At 48.3% G+C, this 19,792-nt stretch overlaps 1 protein-coding gene across 3 annotated transcripts; it reads left to right on the plus strand.

The window, feature by feature from the left end:
- The first annotated feature begins 1,031 nt into the window (after nucleotides 1–1,031).
- On the plus strand, nucleotides 1,032–19,285 carry TSKU (tsukushi, small leucine rich proteoglycan). 3 transcript variants are annotated; one of them, XM_063148682.1, is made up of 3 exons: nucleotides 1,032–1,492; nucleotides 3,538–3,623; nucleotides 15,898–19,285. In XM_063148682.1, the coding sequence occupies exon 3, from the start codon at nucleotides 15,905–15,907 to the stop codon at nucleotides 16,961–16,963; it is 1,059 nt and encodes a 352-aa protein (XP_063004752.1). In that variant the 5' UTR covers nucleotides 1,032–1,492; nucleotides 3,538–3,623; nucleotides 15,898–15,904; the 3' UTR covers nucleotides 16,964–19,285. The 3 variants fall into 3 exon arrangements, with proteins under 3 accessions (XP_063004752.1, XP_063004753.1, XP_063004751.1); XM_063148683.1 differs by lacking the exon at nucleotides 1,032–1,492 and adding an exon at nucleotides 2,939–2,961; XM_063148681.1 differs by lacking the exon at nucleotides 1,032–1,492 and adding an exon at nucleotides 3,101–3,136.
- Nucleotides 19,286–19,792: the final 507 nt, after the last annotated feature.

The raw sequence follows: 19,792 nt of genomic DNA on the forward strand, positions 1-19,792 counted from the left end.
GGGTTTTTTGTTTGTTGGTTTTTTGGTTTTTTTTTTGGGGGGGGAGGTGGTTTGTTTTTTGGTTTTGTTTTGGTTTTGGTTTGGGTTTTTTTGTTGTTTTGTCTTTTTATTTATTTATTTCAAGGGTTGCACCATACAGTTTCTAAGCCCCTATCTCCTGCCTGCTGGCATTGCTCAAATGTTGGTGCCTCCTTGTCCTACCTGCACCTGGGGTGCCAAAGCTGATCTTGGCACTAAAGGCTGGAAACTGAATGAAGGCAGTGCTCAGGAACAGAACTCCCGTCTGCAATACAGCCCTGCAGAGGTCAGAGCTGGAAACACGGTTGTGCTGGAAGGGCAACTCCGGCATGATCCCAAGAAAGCAGAGGAACGACAAGGAATTTTAGCCAGGGGGGATGCAAGGCAGCAGGAAGGGGACTGTGTGCGTGTGCAAAGCTGTCTCGACACCTCCCCTCGCCTCTTCCCCTGTTAAGGGGGGGTCTGCCAGCTCAGGAGTGGCACAGTCTAGCGCAAGTCCTGCCTCCTTCCTCCTCCTCCTTCTCCTCCTCCTCCCAGATGTTCCCTTGTGTGCAGCCATCTGTTGAGCTCCCTCCTCCCTCCTCCTGCGGGGAAGGGGGCAGCCAGCTTGCCCGGCCAGCTGCACGCCCTGCACGGAAGGAGGAGGGAGAGGGACGAGAGCAGGAGGGGACAGCCGCCTCGGGCCCCGCTGCTGCTGCTGCTGCCGCCTCCCGCCGTGGGACCCGGCCCGGCCCGGTGAGTGCCCCCTCTGCCCCCAGCCCCTCCCTGACCCCGCATCCCCTCCCTGACCCCCAGCCCTTCCTTGCGCCCTCCATCCCCTCCCTGGCCCCTGCACGCCTCCCGGCACCCCCTTCCAAAGTTCCCCGCGTGTGCAGAAGCGTGGGGCTCGTTTTTGGGGGAGGGGGGACGCTGTGCCGCGATGGGCTGAGCCCTCCCCGGGGATGCGCAGGGCCAGCCCGGGGTCGCTGCTGCGGAGCCCGCCCCAGCCTCAGAGCGCGGAAACTTTTTCCGTGTGATGAGTTTTCCTCGCGAGGGGTCCAGAGGCCGGGGGTGCAGGGAAGGGGGAAGAACAGACGTCTCGGGTGGAAGCAAACTACTTTTTTCCCCACCTCTAGTTTTTCCAGAGGGGGAACTGTGCGGTGCGGTGGGTGCGTACGAGCCCCAGCCCGGCTGCCCTCCGGGATGAAGCGTCTCCAGCTGGAATCCCTTCACTTCTCCTTCCCCCAGTGGAATGGTGCTTTCTAGAGGTCTCGGGATCGCCACGGCTGCAGAGTAATCCGAGCAGCAGCTGGAGGCTCCGCACCGCCTCCCGTGCCCGGCTTCGGGGCTTTGATTTCACACTGGGCTCCCTGTCTCCCCTCCTCTCCCTCCTCCTCCTCCTCCTCGGGCCCTCCCCTCAACCCTCGGGAGCGAAGAGAAGCTTTTTGGTGGTTTCTGGTGCTGGGAGGCTCGCAGGGTCTGGAGCTTACTCAAGGTAAGGACAGAAAGGAGAAGGAAAGGAAAGCTTGGAGGGGTCGGCTGGATGGGGTGTGGAAGCTGGAAGGTGCCGAGGGGGGGTCCTTTCCCCCCGGGTTGTATTGATAAAGGCATGGCAAAGGCATTCCTGCCTGGGAATTTCCTATCTGTGAGTGGATTAAGCTGACGGGGAAGGTGTGTATGGGAAGGGGAGAGAGAAAGGCGAGCAAGATTTGTTCATTCTCTCATTGAAGAAAAAAAAAAAATAAAAAAGGGAAGAAAGAAAGAAAGAAAGAAAGAAAGAAAGAAAGAAAGAAAGAAAGAAAGAAAGAAAGAAAGAAAGAAAGAAAGAAAGAAAGAAAGAAAGAAAGAAAGAAAGAAAGAAAGAAAGAAAGAAGAAAGAAAGAAAGAAAGAAAGAAAGAAAGAAAGAAAGAAAAGAAGAAAGAAAGAAAGAAAGAAAGAAAGAAATGAAAGAAAGAAAGAAAGAAAGAAAGAAAGAAAGAAAGAAAGAAAGAAAGAAAGAAAGAAAGAAAGAAGAAAGAAAGAAAGAAAGAAAGAGAAGAAAGAAGAAAGAAAGAAAGAAAGAAAGAAAGAAAGAAAGAAGCTGCCGGGTGTGACTTCTGAAGCAGGAGGTCAGAAAGCACGGGGTTCCCCTGATAGTGCACACACCCTTTAAACTTTCAAGCAGTTCCCAGGAAACTTGTTATTAATGCTGCAGTCATTAAAAGGCGCAGCCCATGGCAGATTTATTAGCTCAGTAAACCACAACACGTGCCAAGCTCTCTGGAAACAAAAGGGTCTGTCAACTTCACTCCTCTGGCTTGGGATTTTGGGAAGCCTGGGAGGAGAGCGGCGCGGATGGAGCTGGTGGCTTTTGTCGCGGGGCAGTGGCATCGCCTCCGTTAGCCGACGCTCCCAGCACGGCTCGGGAATGCCATTCCGCGGCGGCGAAGGCACCGGAGGGAGCCCGGCTGCGAGGAAAGCACAGCGAACCCTGCTGAGCTCACGGCGCTCGTCGCGGCAGCGGGACGAGCAGCCCCCGGTCTCCCGGACGGAAAGCTTTCCCCGCGTGCCTGCCACGATAAATCAGCTGCCGTCCGCCTGAATAACAGCATTCACTGAAGTTACAGTGGGAAACTTGTCTGGCTGGACACTGTGCCATTGCTGTGCGGAGAGCAGCCGGTGCCGATCGCTGGCGTTGCGCTGAAATATCGCATTGATTGCCGCTCCGAAGGAGAGCTCGGCCGGCAGCGCCGGGTTATTATTATAGCAGCGGCGAGAAGCAGGGCGAAGAGCACCGGCAGAAGAGGGCGGCGGGGAAGGGCAGGCTCGGACCGTCTCGCCGATCTCCCCGGGAACAAGAGAGGCACGCTGGATGTGTTGGATGCTGAAAGGAGCGGAGGAAGCTGGCCCGTCCCCGGGAGGATTTGCAGGCTGAGCTTGGCCGGGGGCTGGCTGTCGGCAGCCAGGCGCTCACGGCGCAGCGGGTCAGTGTGTGCCATCGCCCTGGCAGAGCGGGCCTGGCTCCGGGCCCGGGGCACCCGCGGGAGGCAGTCCCGGCCATGGCCGGAGGGCACGGGGCGGCGCCTGCTGCCGTGCGGGTATAAATGGCCCGGGAGGGAGCTGCCTGCCCTGCCCTGCTCTGAGGCCGTGGGTGCGCGGGTGAGCGGAGCCGGCACCGGGGCAGGCAGGAGGCTCGGGGGATTTTCCCCTGCGGCATCCTGGAGCGGGGCAGGACGCTGCTGATTTGTGAATGAATTTGAGCAGCTGCTGTCAGAGGCTGTGGGGAGCAATAACAAAATGCCTGGAGGGAACGAGGACGTGACAGACATCCCAGGGGACATTAATTTCTGATGACAGGCTGGACTGGCAGGGAAGGCTGCAGGGTTGGGATGAGGGTCTCCTGCACCCCTGTTCTTTACAACTAAGTGCAAGGAACAAACCCGGCATTGAATGCATGAAAAGAAATTGGAGAAAAGGGGGAAAAAACATGCAGAAGTTTTCAGGTGTTTTGTGGATTTATTTTTATTCTTTTTTTTTTTTTTTTTTTTTTTTTAATATAGGGAAAAGCATCCTGTGCTCCCTCAGGCAGCCACACAGTGAGCAGCAGTAAGTGCACCCCTGTGCAAGACTGAGCTGGGAATAAAAGGTGAGCCACCATCTTCCAGAGGTTTAGAGTTTTCCCTCCATCCCTAACTGCTTTTTTTTTTTTTTATCCTCTTTCAGTCTCTCCTCCTTCCTCCTCCTCCTTCTGCTCTTTTGTTAGCTGGTTGGTGGGGAGAAGCAGAGTCTAGAGGGTGGGATGAGACAAGGCATCCTTGTCCAGCAGCCCTCCTGACCCCTGGCACCCCCAGGCTCTGCACGGTAGCTGCAGCACTGCCTGCCTTGCAGGCTATCAAAAGAAACTTCCCAACACCGAGATGTTGAGGGCTGGGAAGAGATAAAGGCTGGCTTGAGCAAGCTGCTTCTTGTCTTAAAACTTGGCACCTGGACCTATCGAGGCAAATGCATGAATGGCTCAGCCATTCATTACAAGGAAATCTTCATATTTTAATTTTTATTGCAATTTTTTTTTTTTTAGAAGGGGGTGGAATAATTTCCTGGGAGTTTCTATTGCATTCATGGTGTGCAGCAGTGGAGGAAGGAAATTGTGCTCTGGGAATCGCCCCAGCCTTCCCGTCTGATTGCAGACACTGCAAGGGATTAAACCATCCTGGCTGCCTTAGCATGGACATTCCTGAGTTGCATTAACCAGGCTGGAAATCTCCTGTCAGAGCAGTGGCAAACTGGAAAAAAGCCTTTGTCTTCAGCATAGCAGACAGAGGGCCATGTGCTATGTGTAACGTCTGAGTGGCTGGTGTCTGCAGGGTTTCTTTTCCTTCCCCTTCCTCCCTTCCTCATTCTTTTTTGCTGTCTGTGTCTCTGTGATGTGATTCCTCTCCTTTGAACTGATTCTTGCCAGCTCAAACCAGGGGTGGGGAGAGAAATCACGTAATGGTTTGGGCTGGACCTTAAAGATCATCCAGTTTCAACACCCTGGCCATGGGCAGGGACACTTTCCATTAGAGCAGCTTATTCAAAGCCCTGTCCAACCTGGCCTTGAACACTTTCAGGGATGGGCACTGTATTTTCAAGGATTTTTTTAAACTTTGAATAAGAGAATCCTCCTCAAGAAAAGTTGAGGCTTAAACTCTTGTTGTAACTGATAGGTCAAACCAGCTGTGATTTCTCACACCTCTTAAGGTGACACATGTGCATGGGGCTTGTGTCACCTGTCTCCAAGTGGGGCAGGACATGTCCTGACCCCAAAAGTGCCTGTTTTCCTCCCATCCTTGAGAACAATATGTCTGTAGCAGTTGGCATGGTGAGGCCAAACTTCACAGAGCAGGACAGGGGAGATCTTTCTCCAAAGCACTTTAATCCTACTGTAAAAGATCAGTTTGTATATGTCCAGGACCAAAGCACTGCAACTCTTGCAAATGATCTCCAATGCAAAGAATTATAGGATTATAGGGTAACTGAACTGGCCAGTCTCATCCATCCCCTTCCCTCTCCCACCGCCTGGCTGCCCATTTTGCAGAGGGCAAAGCAGGGATGCTAGAGTGTCCAGGAAGGCAGGAGCTGGACATGGTGCCAGGAACTGTGTAGCATTTGTCTGGAGCAGTTACAGCAGTGGCAGTGTTGGCTGGGGACTCCTGTGTGGGGTGAGACCCACAGGCCTTGTGCTCCCTTCCAGCTAAACTGGTGGGAATTGAACCTGGGCATGGGGTGAGTGAACACCTCTCAGACCTAGTACTAGTCATACCCTAAAGTGTCAGGAGGGAAACTGAGGCACTTAAATGGGGACTCAGGGTGGCATCAGTGGTGGGAAATTGGTCCCGCTGGGGAAATGGCTCTCCCAACCCACTTCAGATGATCTTTTCTCAAAATCCTCCACCAGCCAAGAGGGACTGGAGAATCCCGGGCCAAGGAGGGGAGGGAAAATAGCTGAGGAGATACTGCCCATCACGGGGGCAATGAAGCATCATCTGCAGTGGGGATCATGGTGGGAATGGCACACTGCTGGTAAACCCTTTATCAGCTTCTACCTAACACACTTCCCCTCCCCAAATCCCCCCTTCCCAAACCTTGTAGGGAGACCCACTGGATCTAGTAAATGTCTCACATGCTTGACTGGGGTGGGGGCAGCTCCTGAAGCCCCAGCTGATGCTCCACCAAGCAGTTTCACTGGCATTCATCGTTTGCAAGAATTACTGGAGAGGAGGGGCAAAGAAAGGCCATGAGGGGAATGAGATGGGAGCCTCCAGCTGTGCTGTTTGCCACAATAATGGCCAGGATTGTGTTTATTATCTCCTCAGTGGAGGGTCTGCAGCTGCACGCTGAGAGCCACAGACAGCAAAGGGGCCCAGAGATTATGTGCATGGACAAAAACCCAACCACAAAAACAAATAAAGAGCCCACAAAGGATCCCTGGGCCAGCTGGAGCAGGTGCCATCGGGCACCCAGCTTAACTCCCAGTCTCCTCATTTTGCCCTTCCTTACTGAAGTCAGCAGCCCCTCAGGGCTGTTAGGAGCAGGGAGATTGGCATCTCCTGCCTTTCAGAGAGCTAACGCTGCATGGGGTCCTCTTAAAATCCTTCTGCCAGGGCTGAAGGTGCTGCCCAGCAGGATGAATTTCTTTTCCCTCTGCTTCTCAAGATTTTTTGCAGTGCTGGCTGGCACCATGACAAAGGCATGCTGTTGGAGGCAGTACTTAAACCTGATCTGCAGCCACCTCTGTTGTAGTGGATTCAAGTGGATTCAATTCTCTTAGAGATCTTTTCCAACCTTAATGATTCTATGATTCAAGGAGAAGGAGCTGGAAAGCCATTAGAGATACAGGATGATGAGGCTGTGATGAGTTGTTTGCTCTTGGTGGGATGTGTTTCACCAGCAAGAGCAGAGGCATCACCCTGGGACGTATCACCTTCTCCTCACCTCCTCTCTCTTGTTTCCTTCCCCCTGCCTAGCTCATCTTCTCTGGGGGAACCCATCCATGCAGCATGGTGTCTCTGCAGCTCAGGCCAGCCCTCTGGGGTGATGGGAAGCAATCCAGATCAGGCATGTGGGGTACATCCATATGCATCACGCCTTTCCCTCACTGCCCAGAGAGCTGCTGGTGAGTCCTTGCAACCTGCACTTCCCTGGCACAGAACGTGGTAGCTGCCATCCCAGGGATGTGCATGGCATGTGGCATTTCCCAGCTGGGCACAGTGGCATGGCTGATCAGCTCTTCCAACAGCTAAAACCAAGAAGTATCCACTGTGGGCAAGGAGGTTTCCTCTCCCCGTGCTGCACCTCTTAACGTGCCTCTCTGGCATGTGGTGTTCATCCTGGAGTGCATTCCTCTGGAATTATATCATGTCTCTGGGAGCTGGAGTACAGTGAAAAAGCATCACCATAGCAGGAGCCAGAGCAGGAGCTGTCTGGGGTTGGCTGTCAGGTGTGCGCCGCCTAGGGCTGAGCCTCCAGGAGAAGCTTGCTGGCATAATTTTCGTTTTCAATAATTGACTAGTTAAGATAGGAGGATGGGTTTAATCCTCTCTGGGTTACTGCTGAGATTTGGGTAAAGCCTGGGCACTCCCAGGCTCCTTTTGTGCCTCACAGCGGGTTCTTGGGCACTGGAGGTGACGGGGCAGCTTCACCAGGTCATTCTACAGCAAAATGCTCTAGGACTGGCACAAAACTCTGTGTAAACCTCTCCTTTGCTATGAAACATCATGTTGAAGGGCTGGTCTGTTCCGAGTTTGTGCCAAAATAACGGAGGCCTCCCATTCTGGGACATGGCGCTATGAATAAAAATTCTATTCAGCCGAGTTTGAGATGGTTAAGAAAATATTTGTGTTCCTGGCAGAGATGAAGTCTCTCTTATGCTCACTGAGTGCCAGGATAGTGAGGCCTCCTGCTCTTGTGATTATGCTCACAGTTAAGAAGCAGAGCAGGGAGAACAAGAAATAGGAGTTGTTAGGGGTAAAAGAGTTCAGGATGGCCATGCTGGAAGTGATTCTAGAGCAGGAGAAAGTTCTGAGCTCTTCCATCCCTTGCTGGCACCTGTTTGACTGATTCCATGCATCCCAGGCTGCTGGGAACCACTTGCAGCTGCAAAGCTCCCAGTTTGAGTGGTTCTGCAGCTGGAATAGCCAGGAGGCAATGTGGGGCTGGGATGCTCACATCCTGTCTGCTCCACAGAGCCCTGTGAATCCCTCCTGGTGCTGCACCACTCCAACACCTGCCCTTCTCCTGCCCCAGCCACTCAGGAGGCCTGGCGAACAATTTCCTTTTGGAAATGCCCCCTCTGGGCACAAGCACAGTTTGACTTGAGGCTGGAAAGCAAAATTGCTTTCAAAATCCACAGGAGACTAATTCCTCCACCTGGAAATAAACTGCTATTAAGCTGACAGCTTTCTGGGCTGAGCAGAGAAGTGGGAATGTTTGCAAATCCTGATGCCACAGTGATTTAATTCCTCATTTTCCTGTGCTGGTTGTGGCACCAGCATTTTCCCACTTGAGGAAAATTTCCCTGGCGTTGGGCTGATCTTCCCTCACAAAATGCATCTTTTCAAGGCACAAAGCTTTTAGTGTGGCAGAAATTGTATTTCAGCCACGGATGTAAATGAGCTGGAAGTTACTGTATGGGCTGGCAGACCTGCCTGCACATGTTTTCCTTTTGTCAGATCCCAAAATACACCACCCTGCACCTTGATTTCCTCCTCCAGGGGGAACGAGGGATGCCTGAGGGGGAAGATTGCACAAGTGGAATAAACTACCAGCTGTTTAAGCACTAGGATGATAAATTATCCATGGCCTCTTGCAAGGCAGATGGGAATTGTGACATTAACAGTTGTAACAAAGTTTATTTTAATAAGTCTTTCCATTTCTTTATTTAAGAAAGGATTTTCATTTTACATTTAAAAAAATAGAGCAGAGACTTTTAGCCAAGCAAGCATTTCAGTGCCTTTTCCCAAGTAACAAGCAATAGGACAAGAGGAAACAGCTTCAAGTTGCACTAGGGGATGTTTATATTGCAAATTAGGGAAAATTTCTTCACCAAAAGGGTTGTCAAGCATTGGAACATACTGCCCAGGGAAGTGTTTGAGTCACCATCCCTGGAGATATTTAAAATATGTGCAGATGCAGCACTTGAGGACAGGGTTTAGTGGTGGCTTTGGCAGTGCTGGGTTAACAGCTGGATTCAATGATATTCAAGGTCTTTCCCAACCTAAATGATTCTATATTTGAACACAGATCCATAGTGTGGAGCTGTATGAGGTTTGGAGGTGCTGGGTTCCCTCTAGGTCAGGCACATGCATCTTCTCTGCAGCCCATGTGGTGGCTTGAGGGGCTGCTTGGCTTTGCCTTTGGGGTTGTGAAATGGTTTGGATGTTTATGATGCTTCATTTAGCTTTGCCTTTGCTAATCTTATCTATCTCATCCCCTGTAACATCTACAAAAATCTCCCTAAAGGACGGAGAGCATGTTTGGGTGCAGGAATGTCATTGCAGTTTTGGCTCAGCAATTTCTGTCCAGAGAGGAGAAAAGCACATGGAAATAACCAAGACAGAAAAATGTGAAATGGCATATTGTTTTTTGTTCTTTGCTCCTTCTGGCTGTCCACAACCTTTATTCCATGGGGTTTGGTGAGATTCAAGTCTTACAAACACAGACTTGATGAAGAGCAGTGGGGTTCTAGTCCAGGTCAGGAAGCACCATCTTGTCTCTGTTTATGCAGTTTCTCAGCTCCGCACTGGTTTCCACTTGAACATGAAGCTGTTGACTTTAACTCTTTGAGTGTGACTGTCCAGCCACTTCCTTATCCACTGAGCCATCCAGCCATCAAATCCACATTTTCTCCATAGAGATTAAGATGTTGTGTGGATCAGTGTCAAATGCTTTGCACAAGTCCAGGTAGATAATGTCAGTCGCTCTTCCCTCATCCACCAGCACTAACTGTGTCATAGAAAGCCATGAAATTTGTCCAGCAGGATGTGTCCTTAGTGAAGTCATGTTGGCTATCACCAACCACCTCCTTATTTTCCCTCTGCCTTAGCAAAGCTTCCATGAGGATCTGCTCCGTGATCTTGCCAGGCAAAATAATTAAAGCAGAAAGGAATTCATAGTTAAATCTTTTCTTTTTTTCTTTTTGCATTCCTTGCATTTCATTCTGATTTTTCCCAGGGAGCAGGAACGTGGAGCAAAAAGCAGGATTCAGGCACCAGCAGGATGCCTTTTCACTCCTGCTCAAGCCCTTGGTGTCTCTTTACATTAAACCATAAGGGCTAAAGTCACCACCACACTGGCTGAGCTTCGCCTTATCCTAATGCTTGCATGCACTGGTAAGGGAAATAGGGTTGCAAATCCCTGTGTTTATATCCCACTAGAAAATTTGGCATGCCTTTGCTGTTCTAAGCAGCTTTGCAAGTCTCACAGATAAAACCATCAGAGTAAAGTGAAGGGTGATAACTTATCCCCTAAAAGTGACTTGTGCAATGTCTCCTGATGGAGGCCTTCATGAAATCAAGTGCAATTTGGAAGAACCAAGGGACTGATTCTGATCCTGCTGAAAGATCAGAATCTTTCTGATTTCTTTCAGAAAGAGTTACACCAAGAGTAACTCCACTGAACTCTCTCAAACCCATCTAACAAATGCAGGATTAAACATAAAAACCACATACTTCTTGAATTCCCACTAGCTCTCCTCTCCCTAAACCCCAGAAGTCTCAAACACGGAGCATAAAACCAGGACTGTTTGCAAAGTGTCTTCCAAACCAGCAAACAACAAAATGTAACAAGCGGGTCAGAAAACACTGTTCCCATTTACACCAACATTTTTTGGTGAGGTTTAATAATATTTATCAAGAGCTCTTTGCAGCATTTATGTGGGGAAGCCTTCTGCAGGAAGAGCTGATCTGAAGCAGGCGAAGCAAAAGCCTGAATGACCTTTACTTTCAATAGATTCACACGAAAAATCCAACAGTAAAAAAAGAGTGACCTTGTCAGCAGCAGTCTCTTTATTATGGGAGGGGTGTGTGTCTGCAAGCAAGGGTTTAATGGTCTCTGGCTGTAGGCTGGTTTGAGCTAGTTCTGCTGCCTGCTCAAATTGGCATATGGGATCTGGAGACCCGACCGCGATTGCATCTGTGGCGTCATTTGGGCTCAGCCGGGAGAGTCCACGCTGGAAAAGTGTAGCTGCTGCTAGTGCTGCACTTTAGTCGGTAATTATTCTAATTTTACAGAATAATTAATGGGTGGAGAAGGGGGGGAAAGGTCTCTTATGCAATTTTGTAGTCGAGAAGAAACTCTGGAGCATTCCGGTGCTCTGGAGCTGCTGTCCCAGCTGCCACTTAGCCTCCAAGATATTTAAAAAGAGAAAGAACCAGAGCCAACTTTTTTTTTTTTTTTTTCCCCTTCAGTCTGGAGGATTTATGGCCTCTATCATAACCTATGCACTTGTTTCACTTTCCAGTAATGATCCTTTTCCCCTGACCCCAATTAGTGCTGGCAGCCAAGTGGGCCTGGTGAGCTCTGCTGTGAAGACTTGGTTTATTTCTTTACTTGGATGATACAAGAGGCAGAAGACAATCCCAAAATTTTTCTCCAGAAATATTGTTGCTAATACAACTCTTTTGTCCTTTGCCGGGGCAACAACTCTGTTTGGGACAGGTGGACTTCAGCTCTTCCTTTTTGCCTTTTTTCTTTGAAATTTGGTCTATTTGCTGATCATCCAGGATCAATATTGGCAAGAAATGTAGAAATTACCAGGATCTGTCCACCATGCCTTACAGATTCATATCTGATCTGGTCTGGTTGTGATCTGCTATGGAAAAGACAGATTCTGTGCTCTCCACTCCTGTTTGAGAGCTGGTAACCCTATGGATGGTCACCAAAATTTGTTGGAAAACTGACCTGGCAAAGGGGAAAGAGAAAGATCAGAGGGGTTTTTGTTGGATCGGTGACCCAAATTGGTTTATCCAAGTGCACCTGGTTATTGGGAGGGACTAGGGTTTGGAAGATGCAGCCAAGAATGGGGTGTGAAGCAGTAACCAGGGAGGCTGGGCATCCTTCTGCTCTGTCATGGACAAGGGGGAGAGGGATATCTCCAGGGATGTGTATGGTCTTAGGTTGGTTTCATCCCCTTCTGGAGCAATTTCATTCTCTTCACCCCTCTGTAGAGACAACCTGGTGTTTTGGGGGTTTTTTTGCACTTCTTACCCATATACTTCAGGCTTCATTGGGTGAATTTGGGCCTTTAGCCCCAACCCCAGCTGCATTTCAGACGATTCTTTGTTCAGAGGCATGTTGAGGGAGGCTGAGGGAATGAAGAATGGGGCAGCTGTTTCCTGACTCCATCAAACAGCAAACTCTAAAACACCTCCCCTTGTATTATTTCTTTAATTAGTAATTGATTTTTTGCTATGGGGAATTCCAGCTTGGTGGTTGCCAGGACAACTGGAGGTAGCCTAGGTAGCATCCTCTTAATATCCGCATTCCCAAAGAGGGGGACCAGTCCCCAAGCAATGGGCTTTCATCCAGGGAGGGATGTGCCAGCTGATCTCCCTAATGAGAAAAGTCTTTAAGGGAGAGAAGAAGGAAGAAATCAAATACAGTGAGAAGCGTGAATTTGCAACAACACAGTAACAAAGCGTTCCTCTCTCCCACCTCACTCCCTGACCATCATCTGAGCCTGGCATCCCTCTGCAATCTGCTTTTACTGTTGGGGGCTTTTTGGCTGGGAAATCTCAGTGTGAGTTTTCTGTGGGAGTCTTGCAGCACGGCATTGCAATGATTGAGCATAGCAGGGAGAAGGCACAAGGGCGTCCGCAGGCTGAAGGGGAGATGTGGGATCTGAGGAGAAGGCTGGCATCCTGCTAGAAGCTTGGTCCAACAATGGCTCCATTAACCACCTCAGGCTCTCCTTATGGTTGTCTCAGAATATTTGCCCTGCAGAAGGGATGAGCAAGATATAAAGACCAGAGCCCTGCAGTCACTACAGGCACCTGGAACACGGGGGAAGATATTGCACCCCCAGCAGCTCCTGTTGCAGTCAGCAGGTATAAAAAGACCCCTAGAGTTTCCAGATGACCAAAACCTATCACTGGGATCTCTCCATACCTCAATAGCAAAAGAAATGAAGAGGACATGGCTAAATCAGCCCCAGGGTGGGCTGCTTTCTCCCAGTGACTTTGCCCTCACTGTCCTAGGTGATGGTGCCAGTGGTTTCTTGTCCATGGTGTTTACCTAGGTGAAACTCCCCAGTGTTGCAAGAGGATAACTCCTCTTCCTTTTACAAGGGGATACCTTGGCTTTCTGCCTTTATCAACAAAGCAGCTCGTGGGCAGCAATCCAGAGGCATTTTGGTGCAGTTTCAAATACACGCTGTACACAGAACTGTAAATGCCTGCGGTCTGTTTCTTTCCCCATTTCAAAGAGAGCTATTGGTTGTTCCATACTATAATAAAACATGCCTGTACCTGACTAAGCTCTTTGCCAGTTATCTGGCAATGCAGGAGTCTCTTTCTTGGACTGGAAGATGACCAGTAACTTTATTTCTCCTATATTTTATCAGAGCTATTAACCAAGTGGCATGTTTGCCTGTGATGCTCCATGCTGCTCCATAAGGGAGTTTCCAACTGGTACTAATGGATTTTATCCCATCTGCAAAGCAATTGCAGAGCCAGTAAGGGAGAATTTGTGGCAGTGCTGTGAGGAGGGGAGAGGCAATAGATGCCATGCAAATGCTTCAGCTGAGCTTTGTGTACTGTATTTCAGCTGTGTCATGTTTTGTCTTTACTGCCGGCTGAAGTGATGGATGTTGCAGTGAGAGATCAAAGCCCAGTATTGGTTTTCAATCTTCTCTCAATTCATAGAATCATAGAATAGCTTGGATTGGAACAGACCTTTAAAGGCCACCCAGTCCAACTCCCCACAATAATCAGGAACATCTTCAACTAGTTCAAATTGCTCAGAGCCCCATCCAACCTGGACTTGAATGTTTTCAGGGATGGGGTGTCTACCACCTCTCTGGGCAACCTGTGCCAGTGTTTTATCACCTTCATCACAGAAAACTACTTCCTTAGGTCTACTCTGAATTATTCTTGTTTTGATTTAAAACCATTGCCCCTTGTCCTACCACTATAGGTCCTATTAAAAGTCTATTCCCAGTTAAATTAGGGCTTTGGATTTTGTCCTCTTACTTTTGTTCAGATGCTCCATAAGAAGCCAAAGAAGGTTTTAGCAGTGCTCAGAAAGTAAAATTTCACACTGGTGTATCTTTGGACTTCCTGGTGTATGATTCAGCTCTCACCAGAGCTAAAACAATTCTATGAGGAAATGAGCTGCACTTTTGAAGGAGAAGTTGGAAGTCCTTTCCATACAGAGACATCAAGTAGGAATAGCCACTGGGTAGAATTTGGGAGAAGAAATGCCAGTAGACTGGGCTGATACCAATGTAGGTACTTCCCTGTGGGTGAGATACTTAACATTTGAGGTTTTGCAGTTTTAGTTTACAAGGAACTCCCCACTGCTGTAACCCTCCCCTGGTAATAAAACATTTCAGTGCAATCCAAATGCAGCTTCATGGAAAAAATAAAAATAGTAGTATTTATTTTAGGAGGGACTGCAGAAGGCAGCAAGCTATGTCTGTCTGCACAGAACCAGAGGGGATCAGCCTTGATGTCATTAGGAAAGGGATATCTGGAAAAGTGTCTGCAGAGAAGAGCCCCATCCCCTATGTTCTCTCTGCACACATATGTGTTTTCTCAAGAAACAGTTGAGATGGGCTGAGGCTAGGGCTCATCTTACCAATTTTCTGTTGTTTCTACAGAATAATGGACCCCAAAGGGGCCTTTAGCAATGGTTTAGCTGCAGGCAGCTTGGCCAGAGTCCCAGTTTCTGCTCTCTATTTGCAGGAGGTCTGGGAGACATTGCCATACAACTCACATCAGTGATCAGGACAGTAGTTTTGCAACATTTTTCCCCCTTGCGCTTTTTCTGCACATTGGCAAGTAGTCCCCAGTCAGTCTCCTGGGAATCAGAGCAGGGCCAAGAAGACCATGCTGAAAAGGGAGAGAAACTGAATACAAGGGTTGGGTGAGGGGAGATGAAGTGTGAATTTCTAGGAAATGGTCTTGGGAAGGTGCAAGGGCTGTGAGTTGGAAGGAATCTCAGCCAGATCAAAGGCTGTGTGTGAAACTCGATACTGCAAGGAAGTCAATGAAGTGCTTTTAAACAGTGGTGGGAAAGGTAAGAGACCAGGGAGACTGAAGTGGGGATGGGAACATTCATTTAAAGGGATTTCTTTAACTTTTTTCTTATTAAATGAGCAGTTGGCACGTGAGTGTTTGTTTATGGCCAGCAGCATAGCCAAGGACCAGTGCTGATGGATCTGCTTGTCTGGCTTGGAGACATTTTTTGTTTCTGGCCTTCTGGAGACCTCGTTTGCTAGGCATGAGGAGTCATCACCCATGCCTGCAATAGGGACCAGCAAGGACAGACCTTGTTGCCTCTGTGCTGACCTGCAGGATGCTGGCATGCTCCTATGTGCCCTCTCCAGAGATCTAAAGATTGTTTTGGCTGTCTCTTGGAATCATGCAGCTGTTGTTGCCCGCTGTTGTTAGGATGCCATCTGAATAAGTTCAGCAAAGCTGGAGCGTGCAGATCAGCTCTGATCTGCATCTCTTGTGTGAGATGATGGAGAGACAGAACTGTCTTGGAGGGAGACGGATCAAAGCCAAAGCAGTGGAGAGGACTCCTTGCTTACTGGCACTGTTAATCAGAGAGAACACTTAAGTGCAGAGAGAGCACTTAATTAGCAGAGGCTCCCCAAAGACTCCCTATGAAGCAAATTGTCTCTCTCCACTGTGCAGGGGGCTGGGCCCACCACAGCAAAGGCTGGCTTAGACTGAACAAGCCTCGTTTCCTCTGCTCTGGTAGGAGCTGCCACCAGACCAAGGAGGATTGTTTTTAGCCACCTGATACAAATCCAAACTTCTAAAATTTGCTCCTGAAGTCCAAGGAAGGGAGATGAGATGTCCATTTGTGCAGTAAGGAGCTGGTCTTTTCTTCCATGGTCCAGTCAAAAGTTTATATGTTTGATAGATCATGCCTTAAGGCAGCCTACTGTTCTTACAGCTCGTTTCCAATTTCGCCTCAGTTTGGTTATGTGTGTAAAGACTGCTGACCCAATTTTTTTTTCTCCATTAATTTCCCACTGGGATTCATAACATGAGAGAAAAAGTCTTTGGGATATCCATGCTATTTAAGGGTATGCTTAATTTCTCCTTTTGTAAAGAGAAAGGACAAGACTGCATAAGTCAAACAGTTACACATCATTCATAAAGTAATTTATACAGCAATTAGATATGCTCTTCTATTGTCTTGTTTTACAGGAGAACAATGCATTTCCTGGCCTGGTTCAATTTGCTGCTTCTCCTTCCTTGCTTTGGTACCACAAAAACCTGCTTCCCTGGCTGCCACTGTGAAGTGGAAACCTTTGGTCTCTTTGACAGCTTTAGCTTGACCAAGGTGGACTGCAGTGGAATAGGCTCCCACATTGTTCCTGTCCCAATCCCCCTGGACACCTCCTACTTGGATCTATCATCAAACAAACTGGAAACAATAAATGAATCGATGCTTACTGGCCCTGGATACACCACCCTGGTGAGTCTCGACCTGAGCTACAACAAAATTGCCAAGATTTCCTCCACGACGTTCTCCAGGCTTCGGTACCTGGAGTCCTTGGATCTGAGTCATAACTCTCTGGAAGTCCTTCCGGAGGACTGTTTCTCCAGTTCTCCTCTAAGTGACATAGATTTGAGCAATAACAAACTTTTGGATATAGCTATGGACATTTTTGCTTCAAAAGGACAAGGCAAAACCCTGAATGTGGATCTGTCCAATAATATGCTCCGCACAATTACAAGACACCATGAAAAGAGCATTCCCAACATCCAGAACTTAAATCTCTCTGGAAACAGGCTAACATTTGTACCAAACCTTCAAGGCATTCCTCTCCGATATTTAAATCTTGATGGAAATCCTCTGGTTAAGATTGAGAAAGGAGATTTCATGGGGCTGAAAGACTTGATTCATTTGTCCCTCAGTGGCCTGCGTGGCTTTAGGGAGTTATCTCCTCAGAGCTTCAAGGAACTCCAAGCCCTCCAGGTTCTGGATTTATCCAACAATCCCAACTTGAAGTCACTGTCTTCTGAAGTTATCTTTGGTCTGAACTCCCTACAGGAGCTCAACCTCTCTGGGACAGGCATCTCATCCTTACCAAAGACCTTGCTGAAATACCTGCCTTCCATCAAAAGCATCACCTTAGGAAAGGACATACAGTGTCTCAAGACCATCAAAGAAGGACAGTACCACCGACAGATTGGGCTGACCAAAAAAGAAGTCCTCAGTTGCCATGACAGCCATGGATCCGTAGCAGCAGCACCTTATGTTTTGTGATGAAAACTGGGCAGAAGAAGGGGTGGGGCAGGGAGGGTGGGGGGCCGTGGGACTTGTACAGGTGTCGGACTGAGATGGCTTGCAGTGTGCCTTTTGTAAAACTGTCAATAATTTATATATTTGTATTTGCCAATAGCTGATTGTTTGTGGATTTTATAAACTCTCGGGTCTGCATTATCCTCAGGCTCCGGATTTTAGCCGGCGCACTGAGGTGCTCACTCATGCCGCTGGCTCAGGAGCGGTGACGCTGCACCATGCGGGGACAAGCTGCTCTGCAGGCCCCAGAGCAGAACACTCAGTCTGGAGCAAACCCTTCATGCCTCAGACACGTTTGTAGGAGCAAAGCTACACCTCTGCAGAGCACACACCAAAACGTACCAGCTCTGTAGCTGCTTGCTTACAAACCCATGCATCATCCTTCTTTTAATTGTTACTCCCCAAAATGTGCCTTCTGGATGTTGCCTTCATTAGCAGCACCCTGTTTTCTGTCATGCACTTTCAGTCTTGAAGAAACATTTCCAGACAAACCTGAACACAGGGTGCACTTAACATGCTGGGTTTTACATGTTATTTGCATAGGTGTGCAACAAACATTGAGTAAGCTGAGACATTTTCCCACCAATTTCTCCTTGTTTTCCTACCTTGATCCTTTTCATGTCTAATTAACTTAGGTCCAGCTCTGGCAACCTCCTGTTCTTTTTAACCTCAGTGAGCCATTGGTCAGAGATGATGTGCAGCAGAGGAAGGGAAGGAGAGGGGTCTGCTAACAGCCACATCTCACCCAGGAGCCAGCCTTTGATGAAGGAGGCTGCAAAGGGAAGAGATCATGTAGCCTAGCTCAGGAAAGAAAAAAAATTGAAAAGAATTCCTCCTCCCTTTCTGGGGAAGCTTGGAAGGAAACTTTGACAGGGATTCTTTCTTGATGACCTTATCAAACCAAGATGCAGTCCTAGAGGATATGAGAGTAAGTTGTTTCCAGGCTGACATTCCCCATCTGAGCACAACATCTGCAGCTCATCTGGGCATATGTGAGGTAACTTGCAGCGCCAAAACACTTCTGAGAACGTGCCAGGGGAAGAATTAACACTGATGATTGTGGCCCTGAAGCACTTTGCTTATCGAAGGAAAGATCTTTTGGAGTTTTTTCCAGAGTTGTGGTTTTTCTTTCTCTCACACAGCTCCTTCATTGCCAAGTGAATCTGATAAACTGAAATCTGATAAAAAGCCTGGTCCTCAATGTTTTGCTGATTTTTTTTTTTTTCTCTCCATTGCTGAAATGCTGTGGAACCCCTCTGGACCCTCTTTTTCTCCAGTCTAGGAGGAAGTGGGAGAAGGCAGCACAACATGACTCAATGCCATGTGTGAAGCCTCCAATTTGCTTATACGAGCAGTAGTGGTGACTGCTGAGGTCTGGTCCACATCTGGCATGCTTTGTCCAGGGGGATGGGATGTTGTGGATGGTCAAGCTGATCTGCAGTTTGGTCTCTAAGCCCTGCATCAGGGCTTTCAATGTTTGATTTGGGGAGATCCATGTAAAGTGAAGCAGATATAAACTCATCTCACAATTGTCCTTGGGAGTGTTGGAAGAAGCTCAGGTTTTGTCCTCATATCCCCAAAAGTCTTGGAAAGTGGAAACCCTGTTGCCCAAAACCACTGACTCCATAAAAGTCAGAGTCAACACCTAACTTTAGATACGGAAATTTGGTACTGAAATACTCCCACATTTCCATCTATCTCAATTTCAATAATTTGTTTAGGTAGCTTAGAGTGGGATTTTCACCTCTTTCTTCAGTTTTGGGGATTTTTCCCCTCTACTGAGCCTTTGCAATGTTTGACCAGTCTTCACAATCACAGGAAATGCTGATTTTCTTAAAAAGGCAATGGGGCTGCCTATGGGCAGAGATCTGGAAGGGAACAGAAACAAACTGCAGTGCAGGACAGGGGCAGTTTGTGAGGAAAGATGTCGGGTTTTACTGGATTTTGCCTTTTTAAGAGAATTATTTTCTGCTGGCAGAAAATGTATTTTTTTAAAGAAAGCTGTTTACTTTTTTAAGCCTGTACATAGATGAAACATTACGGTTATCACCTACTGTCAAAGTTACTGTCTTTGCAGCACTGTGGTAATTTAAAACCCAATGTGACAATCCAATTGGAGACTGCAAGATTTCCTTGTGTAATCTCATGCTAGCTGCTAGCTAAACTAGTCTTAGCAAAAGCTGGCAAATACTGTCGCTGTGTTAGTCTGTTTTCTTAAAGAACCTGCAGCATTGTAAGGCTTTGTGATTACTCACAATATAATAAAGTGATTTGGAGGAGAATAAACCCAGATCCCCCAGATTTATTGCTTTAATGCTGAGCGGGTGGCAGCTGTCACTGGGTCTGAAGTGCAACACGGCTTCTCTCCTTCTCTGCTGATCCCCACTGCCCCCATGGGTGCTGGATCTCCAAACTGGGGGCAGGATTTGTCCCACGGTGCTTGGCTTACTGTGTTCTTCAGTAATGGAAAGACTTGTGAGCTTCTCTGGTTGACTTGAAGGAAATTAGGAACACGTGGCCGTGAAGCAGCAGAGAGCACGTGATGCAAATTCCCTGCTCCAGGACCTGCTCCAAAGCTTGTGGAGCAGGTGGAGATTTCTTTGTGGATTTGACCCATCCAGGACATGGTCTGCTCGTGTTGAAACGCTGGATTTGCAGCAGGCAGAGTGATGTGGGGAGACACACAAGACCATGGAAGCGTTCAAGAACATGTAGATGCGGTGCTTAGGGGGACTGTTTGAGGGTGGACTTGGCAGTGCAGGGTTAAGGGTTGAACTTGATGATCTTGCAGGT

This window comes from Melospiza melodia, chromosome 2 (assembly GCF_035770615.1).
Source record: "Melospiza melodia melodia isolate bMelMel2 chromosome 2, bMelMel2.pri, whole genome shotgun sequence".
Classification (NCBI taxonomy): domain Eukaryota; kingdom Metazoa; phylum Chordata; class Aves; order Passeriformes; family Passerellidae; genus Melospiza; species Melospiza melodia.